At 31.0% G+C, this 16284-nt stretch overlaps 3 protein-coding genes across 4 annotated transcripts; all 3 read right to left on the reverse strand.

The window, feature by feature from the left end:
• Positions 1-112: 112 nt before the first annotated feature.
• LOC111718077 (cytochrome P450 2J6) lies at positions 113-1805 on the reverse strand. Its single transcript, XM_023493570.1, has one exon. It carries the CDS (start codon positions 1701-1703, stop codon positions 219-221), a length of 1485 nt encoding a protein of 494 aa, XP_023349338.1. The 5' UTR covers positions 1704-1805; the 3' UTR covers positions 113-218.
• Positions 1806-4746: 2941 nt separating this feature from the next.
• Positions 4747-10885, reverse strand: LOC111718076 (protein Star). 2 transcript variants are annotated; one of them, XM_023493568.1, is made up of 11 exons: positions 10721-10885; positions 10578-10659; positions 9905-9951; positions 9392-9471; positions 9225-9263; positions 8021-8066; positions 7480-7584; positions 6592-6618; positions 5596-5638; positions 5398-5446; positions 4747-4874 (listed from the first exon to the last, which is right to left on the reverse strand). In XM_023493568.1, the coding sequence occupies exons 1-11, from the start codon at positions 10799-10801 to the stop codon at positions 4835-4837; spliced, it is 639 nt and encodes a 212-aa protein (XP_023349336.1). In that variant the 5' UTR covers positions 10802-10885; the 3' UTR covers positions 4747-4834. The 2 variants fall into 2 exon arrangements, with proteins under 2 accessions (XP_023349336.1, XP_023349337.1); XM_023493569.1 differs by lacking the exon at positions 6592-6618 and having other exon boundaries at positions 7453-7584; positions 10721-10882.
• Positions 10886-11091: 206 nt separating this feature from the next.
• LOC111718074 (uncharacterized) lies at positions 11092-13080 on the reverse strand. The gene is made up of 5 exons (XM_023493566.1): positions 12914-13080; positions 12213-12271; positions 11471-11512; positions 11298-11415; positions 11092-11135 (listed from the first exon to the last, which is right to left on the reverse strand). The coding sequence occupies exons 1-5, from the start codon at positions 13065-13067 to the stop codon at positions 11092-11094; spliced, it is 417 nt and encodes a 138-aa protein (XP_023349334.1). The 5' UTR covers positions 13068-13080.
• Between the last annotated feature and the right edge of the window lie 3204 nt (positions 13081-16284).

Raw genomic sequence — 16284 nt, forward strand, 5'->3', positions numbered from 1 at the left:
TACTTTGGTTTCTCTAATTTTTTTCTAGAAACTACTATTTATCTTACTTTACTTAACTAATTAAATACAAGCTGTAAAATTCTTGTAAATTATTATTTTTATCTCGATTTATTTCTTTAAAATTAAAAATATCTTGTATTATTCAGAATAAATTATATTTTGTATTTTCACTTTGGTTTGCTAGCTTCTGAGATTCTTCCCTCTGGGAGTTAAGTATTCTATCTGTCTTCTATTTTGATTTCATATTCTGGACATCCCATTACAAATCCCATTGTTGGAGTGGGGGCAGGTAGAGGAACTGATGAACTCTCTGTAAATCTGAATTCTCGAACTAGATTGGAGAAAAATAGAAACAGTTCTGTTTGAGCCAATGCCATACCAATGCACTGTCTACGTCCAACAAGGAATGGAATAAGACGTTCATCTTTTACAAACTCTCCATTTTCAATAAACCTCTCAGGAATAAACTCTCTAGGACTCTTCCAGTATGTTGGATCATTCATAATATACCAGAGGAAGGAGAACACTGTAGTTCCAGCTGGAACATTATATTCTCCAATCTTAGCATCCTTAAAGTTCATATGCGGGGTTCCAATAAAGTTAATTGCTGTTATTCTCATGATCTCATGGATAAAAGCATTTGTATACGGTAGATTGTGTACATCCTCCATTGATATGGAAGATCCAATTCCAACATTTTCATCAATTTCTTGAAATATTTTCTCCTGAAGTTTAGGATTCTTGGCCAGGTAAAGGAAACAGAAGGATAAGGTGGTTGCTACAGGGTTGGCTCCAGCACCAAATAGTTCCAACATATTCTGTTCTAGGTTGGTTCTACCCTTTCTACCAAAGAATGATGACGTTGTATCTGTTGTCTCAGACATCTTTGTAATATATGAATCTACCAGATCTTTGTCATATCCAGCAGATAGATCAATATGATCATCTACAATATTCTTCATCATGTTTCTAACATCTTTCTTCATCTTGTTCAAAGTTCCTCCAAGATAGGAAATACAATGCCTAAGCCATGGGAATACCATGAAGACTCCAATGAGTCTATGGGAATCAATGAACCTGTCAATTCCCTTGTAGATACTGTGAATAAGTGGATCCTCAAGATCAAATTGTGATCCTGTCACAATATTCCAGATTGAGTTGACCAAGGATACACTGAACCTTTCTCCAAGCTTAACATTACCCTTGGTAGAATCTTTCCTCAGGAGTTTAACCAGCATCTCAACCTGTTCTGTAACTGTTTCCTCCAACCTGGATTTACCAACTCCAAACTCACTCAGCTTCTTGAGAATAAACTTTCTTTGTTCATCCCAGATCTTGCCAGAGCTGAACACTATTCCTCGGTTAGGACTTGGATCATCTTCAGGTCTGGACATAATACTACCCATCACTTCAGTAAGATATGTGGGTCTAGCGGAGAAGTTTGCATCCTTAAATACCTTAACACAAGTGTGGAAATCTGATATAACAACGGTAGGAGTTGGTCCAATTCTTAATCCAAATATATTTCCATATTTAGATCTAAGATGAAGAAAACTCTCAAGAAGGTTGTCGGAGAGATGATGAATGGCTCCTAGGACAGGGAGACTTATTGGCCCAGGAGGGAAGTTCTTTGGTAACCTCCATTTTTGATACAATTTCCATCCTACTAGGATAAGAAATGCAAATCCAATAATAGGATTCATGTTTTATATTGTTAGATATGTTTAACTGTTGATGTCTTGGTTGACTCTGAGGTTAAATGAAATACTCCAGGGTTTTATGAATCTAAAGAACCAGACCAGACAATATAATCGGAATATCCCCCCGTCCTAACATTCTCATAGTCGTAGTCTACCCTGTGAATCCTGTCTTGGCTGAGCTGAAGCTTAAATTTCAAGTCTGAAAATAGGGATTAGCACCTGAAAATGCCAGACGTAGCTAGGTAATTTTCAGATTTTAGATCAGGGAAAATTTTATTTTACTTTACACATATTTTAATTATGTTTTGAATTTTACCAAATATTTTGAGACCTGCATACATGAAAAGCAGAGACAATTAGACTGCCGAGGTCTTGTATTCTTTCCCCTCAACATTGAAATTGCAAGGCTGAAATTTTATGATTAAGTCTACGTAGTACATGACAGACGCTCAATTTATCAGGTAGAGAGGCCTAAGTAAAAGCGTAATTACATTAATTTCACGATTTTCCAGTATTGTAATACGGGGCGTACTTGCGCGCATGGGGGGGGGGAAGAACCTCAGGTCCCCATAGACGGGCCCTTTCTAGGCCCCCCTTGAAAGGCCGCCCTAAAGGCTTCCTCTGGCCCTAAGCCTAAGCCAACAGTTTTTGTTATTTAAGATGCAGATAGTATAGGGTTAATATCTAATCCTTCAGATCTAATCCTTTAGATCCGATCCTTAAGATCTAATCCTCCAGATCTAATCCTTCAGATCTCATCTTTCAGATATTATCCTTCAGATCTAATAATTAAGATCTAATTCTGTAGATCTAATCCTTCAGATCTGATCTTTCAGATCTCATCTTTCAGATATAATCCTTCAGATATAATCCTTCAGATATAATCTTTCAAATCTAATCCTTCAGATCCAATCCTTAAGATATTATCCTTCATATATAATCCTTCAGATCTAATCCTTCAAATCTAATCCTTTAGATCTAATCCTTTAGATCTAATCCTTTAGATCTAATCCTTCAGATCTAATTCTTCAAATCTAATCCTTCAGATCTAATCCTTCAGATATAATCCTTCAGATATAATCCTTCATATCTAATCCTTCAGATCTCATCTTTCATATTTAATCTTTCAGATCTCATCCTTAAGATCTAATCTTTCATATTCAATCCTTCAGATCTAAACCTTCAGATATAATTCTTCAGATATAATCCTTCAGATCTATATAATCATTCAGATATATTCCTTCAGATCCAATCCTTCAAATCTAATCCTTCAGATCCAATCCTTCAAATTTCATCCTTCAGATAATCTTTTAGATCTCATCTTTCAGATCTCATCTTTTAGATCTCATCTTTCAGATCTCATCTTTCAGATCTAATCCTTCAGATCTCATCTTTCAGATCTCATCTTTCAGATCTCATCTTTCAGATCTCATCTTTCATATCTCATCTTTTAGATCTCATCTTTCATATCTCATCTTTCAGATCTAATCTTTCAGGTAAAATGATATTCTTTAAGCCTGCAGTACGAATTGCATATCATTAACAATCTATATGTTTGCAAACTTTATGTAATACCATTATTCATTGAAACTACAGAACTACCATTGCTCGGTAGAGAGTTTAGAGTCTGATATCTTTATGTGTTGATAAATACATACTTAGACCTACCATTGTTTGGTAGAGAGGATAGAGTTTGATAGCTTTGTTCTTGGATATATAATCACTTATCAGAACTACCATTGCTATGTAGAGAGTATAGAGTTTGATAGCATTGTGTGTGGATAGATACCCACTTATTCCTACAGTGTTCGTTGGAGAGGATAGTGTTTGATTGCTTTGCGTGTCGATAAATACATACTTAGACCTGCCAGGGTTCGGTTGATGGGATAGTGTTTGATAACTTGTGTGTGGAGATATGCACACATAAAGAGAAATATTGGAGTAAGGCATTTATTGCATATAGATAAAAATAGAAATGTTTAAGTTAAATGGAGTGAAAGAGGGGTGCTATACTGCAAAGTTATCTAGAAATTAACGATTTATAAATATTTGAAGATACTAGGTTTTATATATTTTGAAGCTATTCTTGTTGAATAACTGTATCATAAACCCAGGCTATATTCATTTCATGAACCCAGACAATTTACATAATAATTCACATACTCTTAAAACATGCTAATCCCTAAATATATAAAATCCAGACAATAAACTCATGAAGACTCATTCTTCAGGTCCAAAAAATACATTTACAATGCGTGTAAATATAAAAATCACACAGAATTAACTAATCTTTGAACTAATGCAAAAGAATTATTTTTGGTTGTTGAAATCATCTTACTTTTTACTAATTCAAATATCAATTTTAATGGTATTTGTTATGGAATGTCCAGAATATGAAATCAAAATAGAAGTCAGATAAATTACTTAATTCCCAGATGGTTGAATCTTAGAAGCTAGCAAACCAAATAAAATATACAAAATATTCTGAATGTTTATAAACATTTCAAATATTTTCAATTGTGAAGAAATAAAGAGATAAAAATATTAATTTACAATTTTTTTGACATTTTTTACTTAATTAGTTGTGTGAACTAAGAGAAAATATACAATATTTTTTCTAAAACTAAATTTGAGAAACCTATAGTAAATACTTTTCTTGAAAAACAATAATACATATTTTGCCTTGAAATAATAGAAATTAGAAAAAAGGGATAAAAGTTATTGTAATGAATAAAATGACTTATTTTGGAATTTAAGAGATATTCAAATTAGGTTTTTTTTAAAATAAAAAAATGGCTCGGTTTGGCGAATGATATTTCTGTAAGGACTAGGATAACCTAATAGATAGATAATTCAAAATTAATTTAAAACATGTTAAAATAGGTATTATTTATTAAAAGACGTCTCAACAGAATATTCTATCAACTCTGTAAGCTGTTATATTTTTGGAAAAATCGTAGCATGAATTGACTTAAGATTCACAAATGTCTTTTTTTGGCAAAAATAAAAAGTAAAAATCATTGAGCATAATTACAAATAATAAAAAAAACATTTTCAAAATCTTTATTTCAAATACGAGATTTATATAGTTAATTTCTCTGCATGGGATGAGTCTGTTATGGTCATGTTCTTGTTTACAACTGCACCACGTTATATTTCTTAACAATATCTTTCCTAAAAATAAACTCAATTAAAAATTACATATCTTCTATTCTTAACTTTTTGAAATGTTCATTTTATGTTTACATTTTTTATAAAGGAATTAAGTTTTTGTTAAAATATCAAATTGTTTACATGATCTCCAATCTCCATATTTGTGCAAACCTTTATTTCCACATTAGCCGAGCCTTCCTTAGATTTGATTTAGTTTGGGGATTTCCAATTTTTCCTATATTTCCTAATTCTTCCTATATTCCCTAATTCTTCCTATATTTCCTAAATCTTTCTATATTTCCAAATTCTTCATATATTTCCTAATTCTTCCTGTATTTCCTAATTCTTCCTATATTTCCTAATTCTTCCTATATTTCCTAATTCTTCCTATATTTCCTAATTCTTCCTATANGGGTTTTTATATTGAAAACAATAATAATGATAATAATAAAAAAGGATTTGGAGATAAATAGTAAAAGCAATAATAATAATAAATATAATAATAAAAATAATAATCAAAAGAAAAATATTATATGTATTTAACCTAACATATCCTGCTCCTTCCATTATCTGTATAATTTCTTCTCTTGAACCTAGATATAGTAAACATTTTTAAATTATTGTTATACTAAAGTAATTCAAAAATATTGAAAGCTGTTTATTTTACCCTGTATAGAACCCCTGGAATAAGAAATTATTTAGAAAAAACTTTTTATTTATTCTTATTTTGAAAGAAACATACCGTCCATAAAATGTCCAGCTAAATCTGTCTCTATACTGAATACCTAAATATTTAGCAGTTTTAAAGGGACTGTAAGCATAATTTCAATTGACCCTCTGTGCAAAGATGATAATACCCGATTCACAACGGTACCCATGAAAGTTTTGCCTGATCAAGAATGCATTAAATATCCATGTTTTTTTTTGTTTAAATTCCTAATTTTTTTTGAGCTCTCGCCGAAAAAGTTATTTGCGCATTTCTGGCGTATAAGAAAACAATGGATAAATTATAAGAATCAGAAAAAGGACATTTATATCTTCCACATTTTTGATTTGATAACGGTTTCAAAGGTACTGATGTAAATCGGACATTATCATTTTTGTATTTAGGGTCACTTGAAATTACGCTTACAGTGACACAGTCCCCCTCATTACAATTTAAATATCCACTTTATTCAAAGATATTTTAATATATGGATACCTGGATATCCATTTTATCCGAAGGTATTCTGATTTTTGGATACCTGTGTATCCACTCTATTCCAAGGTATTCTAATATTTGGATACCTGGATATCCACTTTATCCCAAGGTATTCTAATATTTGGATACCTGGATATCCACTTTATTCCAAGGAATTCTGATTTTTGGATACCTGTGTATCCACTTTATCCCAAGGTATGTTTCTAATTTTTGGATACCTGGATATCCACTTTATCCCAAGGTATGTTTCTAATATTTGGATACCTGGATATCCACTTTATCCCAAGGTATATTTCTAATATTTGGATACCTGGATACCCACTTTATCCCAAGGTATATTTCTAATATTTGGATACCTGGATATCCACTTTATCCCCAAGTATTTTAATATTTGGATACCTGGATATCCACTTTATCCCAAGGTATATTTCTAATACTTGGATACCTGGATATCCACTTTATCCCAAGGTATGTTTCTAATATTTGGATACCTGTGTATCCACTTTATCCCCAGGTATATTTCTAATATTTAGATACCTGGATATCCACTTTATCCCAAGGTATGTTTCTAATATTTGGATACCTGGATATCCACTTTATCCCAAAGTATATTTCTAATATTTGGATACCTGGATATCCACTTTATCCCAAGGTATGTTTCTAATATTTGGATACCTGGATATCCACTTTATCCCAAAGTATATTTCTAATATTTGGATACCTGGATATCCACTTTATCCCAAGGTATGTTTCTAATATTTGGATACCTGTGTATCCACTTTATCCCAAGGTATATTTCTAATATTTGGATACCTGGATATCCACTTTATCCCAAGGTATGTTTCTAATATTTGGATACCTGGATATCTACTTTATCCCAAGGTATTCTAATATTTGGATACCTGTGAATCCACTTTATCTCAAGGTATTCTAATATTTGGATACCTGGATATCCACTTTATCCCAAAGTATTTTAATATTTGGATACCTGGATATCCACTTTATCCCAAGGTACGTTTCTGATATTTAGATACCTGTGTATCCACATTATCTCAAGGTATTCCAATACTTGAATACCTGGATATCCTCTTTTATCCCAAGGTATATTTCTAATATTTGGATACCTGGATATCCACGTTATCCCAAGGTATGTTTCTAATATTTGGATACCTGGATATCCACTTAATCCCAAGGTATGTTTCTAATATTTGGATACCTGGATAGCTACTTTATCCCAAGGTTTGTTTCTAATATTTGGATACCTTGATATCCACTTTATCCCAAGGTATGTTTCTAATATTTGGATACCTGGATATCCACTTTATCCCAAAGTAAATTAAATATTGGGATACCTGGATACCCATTTTATCCCAAGGTATGTTTCTAATATTCGGATACCTGGATATCCACTTTATCCCAAGGTATGTGTCTAAGTACACCTAGTTCGAATCCCTCAATATCCAGTACAAAGAGATGAACTGTTGGATTTCCCATCCCTGCTAACAATGTGTATAGCGGGAAACATTGAACCTACAAATGAAGACAAAAATTATTTGACAATGTATTCATATTAAATTTCTCTTTGAAGTACTATCTATTTAATCTTAAATACAAAATGTAATTTTTTTAGATGAATTATTTCATGTAAATTGTATTTTTGAACATCTTTTTTGGAGGTGAGTTCAAAATTATCAGCAAAATTAGTTAATGATATCGTGATTAGCGATGTTACTTAACTAAAAATAACAAACAATGACGACATTTTTTTCCAATTTTTTTGGTAAATATATTCATTTGACAAATTAGAAAAATCCTTCGCCAGACATGATAATTTGTCCTTTATTCCTTTTCAAAACTTATATCCCTTCTTATATCCCTTCTTTTTTAAATCAACTTTTTTTTTTAACTTATCAAGGATTACAAATGTATTAATTTAAATAAGTAAAGAATCTCATTAAATATTTACCTCGACTAAATGGGTTGGATTTTTTCCAGCAAAACCAGGCATTGCCCTGATGATATGTAAAAATTAACAGTTTTTTCCAATTTTTTCGCCCACCCCACCTCATCAACTCCTTCAACCCCCCCTTCTACCTACCCCTCTCCCCCCTCTTTAACCTGAGCTTGAAACTATTGTGTTGGAGACTCATAATCGAGATCGCTTGATCTCTTTATCTTCTGTGGGCACTTTTAGTTTAAAGATCAATGCTTAATCTCTTTATATCAGTTATCCCTTCAAGGTACAATTGTAACTGCGGATATCAAAATGAAGGTTAAATTAATCTGCAGATTAAAAATTTGACCAAGATCAAGCACACATTTTTGTAAACACTTTTCTTATTAGTATCATATGAACTTTATTTATTAAAGGAACTGGAAATGGATTCTATTAAGTGACCCTCCATTGTCCCATACAAAATAGTACCCTTCAACTTAGCTTCCATTTAATTGATTATTTATGCCCAGAAAATATTCTTTTCTTTTCTTCATGGATCACAGAAAATAAACGGTTTCATCGAAATTTTTAATAATTTTAATTATTATATTTCTAGTGTACACTCGAGGAGTTCTCGGCATTCACTTTCAAGTGAGAAAACTAATGAATAGACACAGCTGTTTAAATGATATCGTTAAAAATCACGTGTCCCTTTCTTTTTATAAATGTAGGTACAGAGTACAGACACTTCCATATATCAAAATATGAACAAAATAAATGCACGTAACAGGAAGTGTTCGCGAAAAATGGAAGGGGGAAAGGCTTACAAAGAAAAATAAACGCTTTTGATCGCTGCTAATCTTACTTCTATCTGTTGCGTCTATATGAAGAAAATTGTTAAACACGACACGACTCATATCGAAGAACATAACGTCCATACAAATTCGGAAAGATGCAACATTCAACTCGGATCGTAAAAAAATCAATTTAATTTCAAACAAATCATTTAGATATTACAACCTGCAATAGTCATCGATTATTTTTTCGTCGAATTAGTATATAGTTAATATTTCATAATATTTTTGATTTTTAAAAAATAATATTTCACTGGCGCTGGATTTTCGAACATTCCTGGAAAATATGAAAATTTCGTCTTCATTATTAAAAATCCTCGAAACAGAACTAAATGTTTTCATAAGCAACTATCAGATTATGAAATTGTTTATATATTTACCCAATAGATTTGCCTTGTACTTCTCTTATAACTCCCGAGCTATTCTCAAAATAGATTTTATTATAATCAATTTTTGTGTCAACTAAATGATGCATTTTATAGGGTTTCTTTTGCTTAACAATTTTTCAATGTGGAAAATAATCTTCGATTAAATAAAATCTATTTCCCTGTACATATCAAAACCAATAAAGTGAGGCTTATCCTTCATCCCCAAGCAGGTATTGATCAGAGTTGCACGACGATCTTTCTAAAAAATTATTGATCAGAGTTGCACGACGATTTTTCTAAAAATATTTGATCAGAGTTGCCCGCTAATTTTTCCAAAAAAAATTATCGACGATAATTCTGAAAATATTTGATTAGAGTTTTCAGACGATTTTCTAAAACTGATTGATCAGAGTTGCCCAACGATTTTTCTAAAAAATTATTAATCATAGATGCCAAATAATTTTTTCTTACAAATTTTTAATATGTTACCCTACGATTTTTCTAAAAATTATTGATCAGAGTTGCCCGATAATTTTTATGAAACTATTTGGTAAGAGTTGCCAGACAATATTTTCAAAACTTTCAAACACTGTGGGTAATATAGCTTGAATAATTGCACATCTTAGTAACCTTAAAACCTTAAGCATAACAATATTTTTTTTTTCATTCAAAAGCTTTTTTTTTAATTCTACCTTTAAGCAACCTCTAAAAAATGTTGGAACTGCCTCCACCAGAAGACCTTAAAATTCAGCAAAGTTAAAGGGATTGTACGCATAATTTAAAGTGAATCTCCATGCAAAGATCAAAAATGTGAAAGATACTTTATTTAAAAAAAAACGAAGAATTACGAAAATTTTCTGATTCTATTAATCCTTCCTCGGTTTTACTCTTTTTTTTGCTAATATCTGGGGGGTTGTCCCCCTAACCCCCTCCTAACTAGGGTTTCCAGTCGAATTTTTTTTAACGAAAATCGTGCAAAAATTGCGCAAAGATTTGCTTACGTTTCGAGTAAAAATTCGAAATTTCAATGTTTTTGCGCATTGATGGGCAAAAGCAATTTCACGCAAATTCTGAAGAAAATCTTGGTTTTCATGGTATTCGTTATTTCCTGCTATTTTGTTATTTTGAGCTATTTGACTTAAATTTCGTATTCATTCGAATGAATGCGCATTTCGTGCAAAACTGGTTTCGTATTGATAAGAAAATGATGCGGAATTTCGTGCAAAAAAGTCATTTCGTGCACAACCACGCAACTGTTGCGCAAGAGAATTGACTTTTACGTGGAAACCATAGATAAATAAATAATCTATGGTGGAAACCCTACTCCTAACCTGATATGATTAAAAAAAGACAAAATGTCTACACCTGTCCAGTTTAGTTTATCCTCGAAAGGGAGAGTAACAGATCCTTTACAATCTGCAGCACCAGCTTCTATAAAGAATCCATTCTAAAACAAAATATATAGATTTTTTCTTTATGTTTTATTTTTTATCATTTTTTATTTATACCTTGACTTTATTTTTGTACACCATCTCATAAACATCTAGAGCCTTGAAGGATTTGAATTGTAGATTAACAAATAAAAACATTTTTTTAGTTTTTAAAAATAAGCCTGGAAACAAATCTAAACTGAGGAAAAATATCTTTAAAAAGTATATTTATAACAATCCTTCCTGATCATTGTTTTCAAAATCTGTAAAAATCCTGATTTAAGAATAGTCTTTCTGTCATTTGTTTATATCGGAATATTTGGAACTGATATTTATATTTGTTTATATCGGAATATTTGAAACTGATATTTATATTTGTTTATATCGGAATATTTGAACCTGATATTTATATTTGATTATATCTGAATATTTGGAACTGATATTTATATTTAATTATATCGGAATATTTGGAACGGATNATCAATATCAATATCTATATCAATATCAATATCAATATTAATATCAATATCAATATCAACACTAATATCAATATCAATACAAATATAGATATCAATATCAATATCAGTATAAATATCGATTTTAATGTCAAAATCAATATTTATAGAAATATTAATATTAATATCAATATCAATACAAATATCAATATCTATATCAAGATACACATTAAACACATATCTATCTACATACCTATGCCTAATTACTAAATCAGAAGTTCCTGTATCGCCTTCTTTATAAAACAGAATTATATCAATCTAAAAATATTTTTTAAAAATATTTTTAGTTTCTTTACAATATTTCAATTTATACCTTAGGGTTTCCAATAGAAGAGGGCAAATCATCAATCTCTTCCTAAAAAAGATTTTATTACAAATATTTAAAGCTTTTCTTTACAATAAACCACAGCTGAACGAGATATTAGCTATTTCTACCTTTTTTTAATCTAAAAAGCTTTTTTTAATACAGAGGGACCGATACAGTTTTGGAAGAAGACGAATGCATTCAAACACCCTTATGTGTGTTTGATGGTATCATAAAGCAGATATAGTTTTACCTCTAGCTTCACTCATAAAGTGGAATGGGTTTTTGTACACTGCACAATTAAAATGTTTGATGTTCATTGGATCACTATTGATTTATAATTATAATGATGAAAGAACCTGGAAATGTTTTTTCAACTGACTTTTTATTTTTAGAGTGACATTATTCTTAGTTAGATAGAAACTTAAGGGTGCCATAGGGAAATAAGTGAGACTTCTTAAATTGTTGGTCTCTTTAAACTACTGTCCCTTTCAGTTTAACAGTCGTCTTTCTATTCCGCTGATTTATGGGTCCCTCTGTAGTTTTTAAGCAGTTTTTAAGTGGTTTTCAAGTAAATTTAAAGTAGTTTTCAAGTAGTTTTCAGGTAGTTTTTAAGTAGTTTTCAAGTAGTTTTCAGGTAGTTTTCCAGTAGTTTTCAAGTATTTATTATAAGTATTTATCAAGTAGTTTTCAAGTAGTTTTCAAGCAGTTTTCAAGTCGTTTTCAGGTAGATGAAGTTGTAGATATTTACTTTAATATACTTTTCCACAATATTGCAATCAATCCCGTAGTTGTTAGCTGTATCTGAACCTACAACATTAAACCTCATATAAACAGAAACAAGAACACATAATGTAAAACCTTAGAAACTCAGAAGGTCTGAAACTATGCCCCCCCCCCCTCTCTCCCCTACCCTCCCCCAAAGATAAGACAAACTAAGTATTTAAGGTGCAAAGCAAATAAGACTTTTTTCAGAAAGGAATTGAGTCGTTGCCACAAATTAAAATTTTCTAATCTATATATCTTCGCTTCCTGATAATGTAAACCTTAAAATATTTGATTTCCAGTATGAATTATCTAAGGTCAACAAAATTTAGTTGAAAAGATATATAGAGATTAGAAAATCAGAGTTTGTGTCAAAGACTCAAGTCCTTTGGAACATTTTAAACCTCTAAGTGCAGTCTGCAGATGATTAGGGACAAAGAGAATTGTACAAATGCAAATAGCATCTTTGATAAATATAGAATATATTCATTCTAATTTAGACAAATATGTGACACATACTTATTCATCCATTTTTCAAAGGCTTTAAAAAATTATATTTTAGATCCGTATGTTTATTATCAGAAAAATTTCATGGGCTTTTTTTAATTTTTGTTAGAGTTAGACTTCAGACACAACATAAATGTTGACAAAAAAGTCAAAATGTTTTTTTTTAATTTTTGCACTAACCTGTAGTTTTATGATTTATCTGCCTGATAATGAATGTTGTTAACATCAAAGACATTAATGTTAATTTTAAAGTTCTACCACGATTATGATACAGACATTTTCGAATCAATGTCAACATTTTTCCAGACATTTTTTCAGACATTTTTCCAGACATTTTTCTAGAAAAGATAAACGTAAACCAGGAACTGGTGAACTAGTGTCAACATGCTAGTTTGTGTTTCAAAATAAAATTTATTTGAGGTAAACCAGGTGTATATAATATACTAAAATAAGATTAAATATAGCAAATAGTAAATCCAATATTGGAGGACTGGAGAAGTGAAGTGAACGTACAGAGTTTTGAACAAACATTTCAAAATCGTATTCATTATTAACAAAATCGTATTCATTATTAACAAAATCGTATTCATTATTAACAAAATCGTATTCATTATTAACAAAATCGTATGAAATTTATCATGTTTTCAAACTTAAATCCTCTCATTGAAGAGCTACTTACTGAGAAGAACAACCATAGATAAAGATAGATTGCGCATAAGACGACATTTTTCATCTTGAAAGATATAAATGTACAGAGATGTTTTAAAGATATTCCTATTATATAGATTAACTAGGTCGGTTGTGAACATTGACTGTTCTTATGTCATTGAGTACTTGTGGTGTACATGAGTTCTGTAGAGAGAAATTTAAGTTAGTGTAGTCCTTCTCAAGGATGTAAGGCAAGGAAAGTCATTTCAGAAGTGTACACATCTTTAGTACTGCAGTGTACTGTCTCTGGGCGCTAATGTAAACACAAGACGGATGTCGAAGCCTGACATGGGATCCATCATTCACATAAAAAATCAATGAAATATTCTGGTCATAGGAAATTATTGTGTGAATTATCAAAATTATCAAAATTTAATGCTTTTAACTCCTCGGATACTAAACGAACACTGATGCATCTATTATTGTTTACAAATTCCGCCGAGAGAGAACTAGTTTCAATATGTACACAGAGTATACACAACCGCAATTGACTTTCCTTGCCTTACATTCTTGGTCCTTCTCATGTCCTTCTTCAGTTCTCGTCAGACGTTAATATGATATATTTCTCAGTGAAATATTGTTGTTCAAATAGTTCCATTCCCGTAGTTATTTTACACTCTATTATGAAATCCATTAAAACACCAAACCAACCCCGCTTATCATTGAAGTACACTTTGACCCCTAGAAGTATGATTTCGCGGACTGTAAAATTCTTCAAAGTGAATAAATACTGAAGAGGAACAGACTAATTGCCAACGACGACAGGTTGGGCCATAAGGTTTTATTTGGTTTGGAAATAATTGCACGAAAAGATTTCTTTTGGAAAGTAAAGACTAGAAAAAATAGACTAAAGACCCGTGTAAATTTCGTCTTCAGTTAGAACATCGAAATTTTCATAATTAAAAATTTAAAAATTTTATATGTTTGTATGTAGTTTATATGTAAATACTATACAGTCACTTAATCAATACATTGATTTTGCCTGGCACTTCTAATTGTGCCCCCCACCCTTAAAAAAGAAAAAGAAATATAAGCCTTTCCTGTGCAAAAACCTGAATACGCCTCTCTTAATATCTTTTCCTAAAGGGTGTCCCACGAAACATGACAGTTAGTGAATAGTTTAGAATGTCTTTGTTAAGTTGTTTGATACCAAAGATCAAAAAAAATATTATATGGGAGTTAGAAATAAAATTGATTTCGAAATAAAAGATAATGAGGCAAACAATTTGTTTGACAAAAAATAACGATTTATTAAATGTCATTTTTCGTGGGACAACCTGAATGTCTTAGTTCTTAACCACTCTTACATCTGTCAAAATACAAAAGTGAAGACCAAGAGATATATTTCGAAGATCTTCATTTTTCGGTATCACAATTTGTAAATTCCTATAGTTTTACAGATTATGCATTCAGGCATTATTATGCTGTCTGAAATTGTTTGTTGTGCAGTAAAATGGTTAAAATTCACTTCTGAAATCTTAATTTACGTTAATTTATATTTAAGTTAAATACAAATTCTAAGTCTGTGTTTGTAAACAAAGGGAGTCCAGTTTCTGTTGTACTGTGCACTCCGTATACAGACCAATTTATATATATATATATATATATATATATATACATATTTCTAAATACTTGGGACATAAAATGTCGTCATCCAACTATGAGTTTGGTCCACTTTAGTATTTAATCACTTTGACAATTCTTGATGATTTTGCGTACATAAGCTATCTATGTTTATTTAGTTATCTATGAGAACAACACTTTTTATAATTTCAATTATGAAACCGGATAACTATAAACATTATAAATCAGCTAGTAATTCAATATGAATTAATCGTTTAATCAATTTAAAAATTAATAAACTATAATCAATTAATTAATTAATTTATCTCACACAACGAGCTACGAGGTCACAAAGACCTATGTAATATCACATAAATTTGACCGTCTCTTTCAGTCTAGTTTGCAGTGATTATACTATGTGATTTTAATCAATATATCACTGTTAAAGCTCGGGATGAAGAAAGTGGAATAAAAATTTCTTAATAATTATATATATATAGGTGTTGTGAACAGGTAGTAGAATTCTTGTCATGCTCCAACGATATCAAGGAAGGAGCTCTCAAATCCGTCACAGACAGACAGATATAGACAGATTGATAAAAAGGTATGAACAGATTTCAGAAAAACTGCGTTCATAGCATTTATGAATTCTTAATGTTAAAAATTAAATGCACAATATCTTGCTCTGTAGTAAATCATGAAAAGCCTATGTACTTGGCCTCCAATAAAAATCTGATGGTCTCTGATGAAGTGGGGGACGAGTATCTCTAAAAGTACTACGATTATGAATAATGATAAACTTTCCAAAGACGTTGGAAAAATGCAAAACAAATAACGCCATCTGTTTTATATACATAGTACATTTCGTCTAATTATGAATTCATGCATTTATAAAGTTTTCCTTAAATGAATTGTTGACATAATTCAAAAAGAGTCTCCGGTAAAAAACGAGTTATATGTTCGATTCACAATAGTACCCTAATAATCAGGGTAGTAAACAGGGGCTTACATCCGTTATCTTTCCAGGGTGGAGGGCTCAGTATGTATCCGTTGGGGGACTAAATGTGAAGAATGTCTCCTTGAAACCATAGATTTGTATATCCGGGGAATGGAGGGGGAGGGGGGGGGGGTNAACTATAAACCAAAACTCAATAAATATAAAGATGGTTGAACTATAAACCAAAACTCGATAAATATAAAGATGGTTGAACTATAAACCAAAACTCGATAAATATAAAGATGGTTGAACTATAAACCAAAACTCGATAAATATAAAGATG

The sequence above is a fragment of the Eurytemora carolleeae genome, unplaced genomic scaffold (assembly GCF_000591075.1).
Source record: "Eurytemora carolleeae unplaced genomic scaffold, Eaff_2.0 scaffold1023, whole genome shotgun sequence".
NCBI lineage: Eukaryota > Metazoa > Arthropoda > Copepoda > Calanoida > Temoridae > Eurytemora > Eurytemora carolleeae.